Raw genomic sequence first — 2,980 nt, 5'->3', positions numbered from 1 at the left:
TGCCACCCGGTAAATTCAAAATTTACAACATGACAACTTTAACATGTTTTGTTACGATCAGAGATAAAATAAAGACCGTTCCGCTCTATGGTGCTCGTTTCATTTTATAGGTAAAGGTATATTCTCCAAAATTATACGACCTTTGTGATAGCACACACATATACACACGCACTCGCATACACGTGGAAGCATTCTAATTTTCTTCTAAATATGCATTTGGTATTAAGATAGGTAAAAACAATTTTTATTTGATTAATTTATTATAATCGCCTAAAACAAGAAAGAACCTTGATACAGAAAATACAACGCGTTTTTATTTTATAGGTAAGGTATATTCTCCAAAATTACACGACCTTTGTGATAGCACACACACATACACACGCACTCGCATACACGTGGAAGCATATATAATTTTCTTCTAAATATGCATTTTGGTATTAAGATAGGTAAAAACAATTTTTATTTGATTAATTTATTATAATCGTCTAGAACAAGAAAGAACCTTGATACAGAAAATACAACACGTTTTTATTTTATAGGTAAGGTATATTCTCCAAAATTATACGACCTTTGTGATAGCGCACACACACATACACACGCACTCGCATACACGTGGAAGCATTTTAATTTTCTATAAATATGCATTTGGTATTAAATAGGTAAAAACAATTTTTATTTGATTAATTTGTTATAATCGTCTAAAACAAGAAAGAACCTTGATACAGAAAATACAACAACATGGCGAAGAAAGCTTGCAAAAAACTTCAAAAACTTGTTTATATACGTGAAAAATTTGTTTTAACACTCTGTTACCGGTGAGAATTCTGTCAGATGTTGCAGGTACTAGTACATAACAGGTAACAATTGCTTGAAACTGGAAAGAATTTTCGTACAGAATATACAATCGCATGACGGTTAAGCTTACAACAAACTTCAAAAACTTGATTCAATTTTGAAAAAGCGCCTCACTGATAATACATGTGAGGCTGCAGGTACATTACAGGTAAATGACCCAATCTCCTGTATAAAACGGTGTTTTGATCAGAGCATGTCGCACGGTATATACGTTAGTAAACACATGGTCCATGATTGTTCCGTTACCCACTGTTTCCCCTGTCCCCACTCTTACATGACCTTCATTCCAGGTGACCCAGAACGATCTATACTGTTCGCCACTTAAAACACGTCCGATGTACTCTGAATAACACTGACTCCAAGCGACCAATCCATCCCTCAGACACGATTTTGTCGCGCCCCACCCTCCTAGGGTAACCCAGTAGCCGGGACTGTCCGTGTTGTTTCCAGAACTCAGTAAAATATATGCACTATAGGTGACCTTGACCTGGAAACGTATCGATTTCCTCCTGCTGAGTTGTATTCCGAGATCAAGCCAGGTGTCTTCCGGTTCCGTAGTTAATTTCATTTCTAAAAAGACAAATATCAAAATATAAGATATCAACCTTGATCGACGCTGATGAGGATTAGTGTGCAAAGTTACAGTACTTTCTAGCCCTGTAGCAATCGATTGTACTATTGATGTTCAGCGATTTGGAAGTAAGCAATAAGTTAGTGGTTTATAGCCGTCCAGATATCGTGTAGAAACCAAAAGTGTCCAACAAACTTCTTGAAATGGTTCAAATTGATATGTATTGAAATAACTTACTGATCTAATCCATTTATTGCATACAATTTACAGAAGTTTACATATAATTTAATTTTTTTTTTAAAGTTTACTTAAACTTTGAAATATAGGAAAGCAATCTCCAGTATATTTCAAAAGCGTCGAAATATTTGCTCTGTGATTAAAATTTGTGCGATTTAAAATGCATATAGGTCATACTTTACACATTCTGAGTTATAAACAATTATTTAAGATTGCTTCATAATGACAGAGAGCCTAGAAAATGAAGATATATACTTGTACAGAAATGTAGCCATCCTGCGATTGGCTCCCAGTCCCCGGGGGTCAGGCGGTTCTTTATGTGACAGGTACTGTAGATCATACACATCTGGTCGCCACGGTTACAGGAGTAACCCTCTCCGTCCAGCATCAGGGTCCTGGCGGCGCACTCAATACACGTGACGTCCTGATGGCTGGACACAACCGACGAGTTGGTGTAAACGCCAGACATAGAGTCTATCACTTTCCAGGTGCCATGAACAAAGTTGACCTGTACTTCTTTACATAAATAGATAATCAAAACTTGTCTCAGCAAAACGTCCATTATGTGTGATGGTTTGTAGGTATGTTGCCGATCAGCCTTAAATCAGAAACCGTCCAGCAGCCACGTGTTTTAGTTCTAACAATTTTAGCCGATTCACGATAGATATACCTATAGACAGGGGCGTACCTAGAACAAAATGATATGCAGACCAGAGAAGGTATGATGCTTGCCATAACAACACTAAATTCCATCGCCGAGGGGCGGGGCCGCCATTCGTTTTCTACGCTTAGGTTAGTGAATATAGTTCTGTTCCAGACCATCAATTGCAGTTAGCATGCATTTTCATCGAAGTTTTTAATTGGGTGAACGCACGCTTTTAAAAATAGTCATTCACTACATGTAGCAAAGGATTTTTCTCGAGAACTATTACTTCCTCTTGTTATGATATTGAACTATAGCTTCAATTATTCTGATGTTAAACTAGCGTTTCAAATTTACTCAAATTTTTTATATCTTGGTTAGAAACAAGTTAAATTGGTAGCAGCTATTGAATATGAGTGTAAAAATTTTACTCAACTTATCAATTCTTTGACAGAACATATATTTCTGACGCCTTATTTGGTATTTGAATTTTCAAATCGTTTCGGCTTTCCCTAAATTTGTATAAAAGCACCTTATTTGGTAGCTGTTTTTTAAATATAGTGTCTGCTTTCCCTGAAATTTTAGTAAAACAGTAGTTATTTCTATTGTAGTCCCTGAGTATTCATGATCAACTCAAGTTTAATACGATTGATCTGAAACCGTACGCTTGATCA

General features: G+C 36.3%; 1 protein-coding gene across 1 annotated transcript; it reads right to left on the bottom strand.

Moving 5' to 3' along the window:
* Positions 1 to 306: 306 nt before the first annotated feature.
* On the bottom strand, positions 307 to 2,474 carry LOC105328563 (uncharacterized). Its single transcript, XM_011429485.4, has 2 exons — positions 1,919 to 2,474; positions 307 to 1,425 (listed from the first exon to the last, which is right to left on the bottom strand). Exons 1-2 carry the CDS (start codon positions 2,223 to 2,225, stop codon positions 998 to 1,000), a joined length of 735 nt encoding a protein of 244 aa, XP_011427787.3. The 5' UTR covers positions 2,226 to 2,474; the 3' UTR covers positions 307 to 997.
* Between the last annotated feature and the right edge of the window lie 506 nt (positions 2,475 to 2,980).

Source organism: Magallana gigas, chromosome 2 (genome assembly GCF_963853765.1).
Source record: "Magallana gigas chromosome 2, xbMagGiga1.1, whole genome shotgun sequence".
Taxonomy (NCBI): Eukaryota; Metazoa; Mollusca; class Bivalvia; order Ostreida; family Ostreidae; genus Magallana; species Magallana gigas.
Note: the sequence above shows the minus strand (reverse complement) of the source record. Positions and strands in the feature narration are given on the sequence as shown.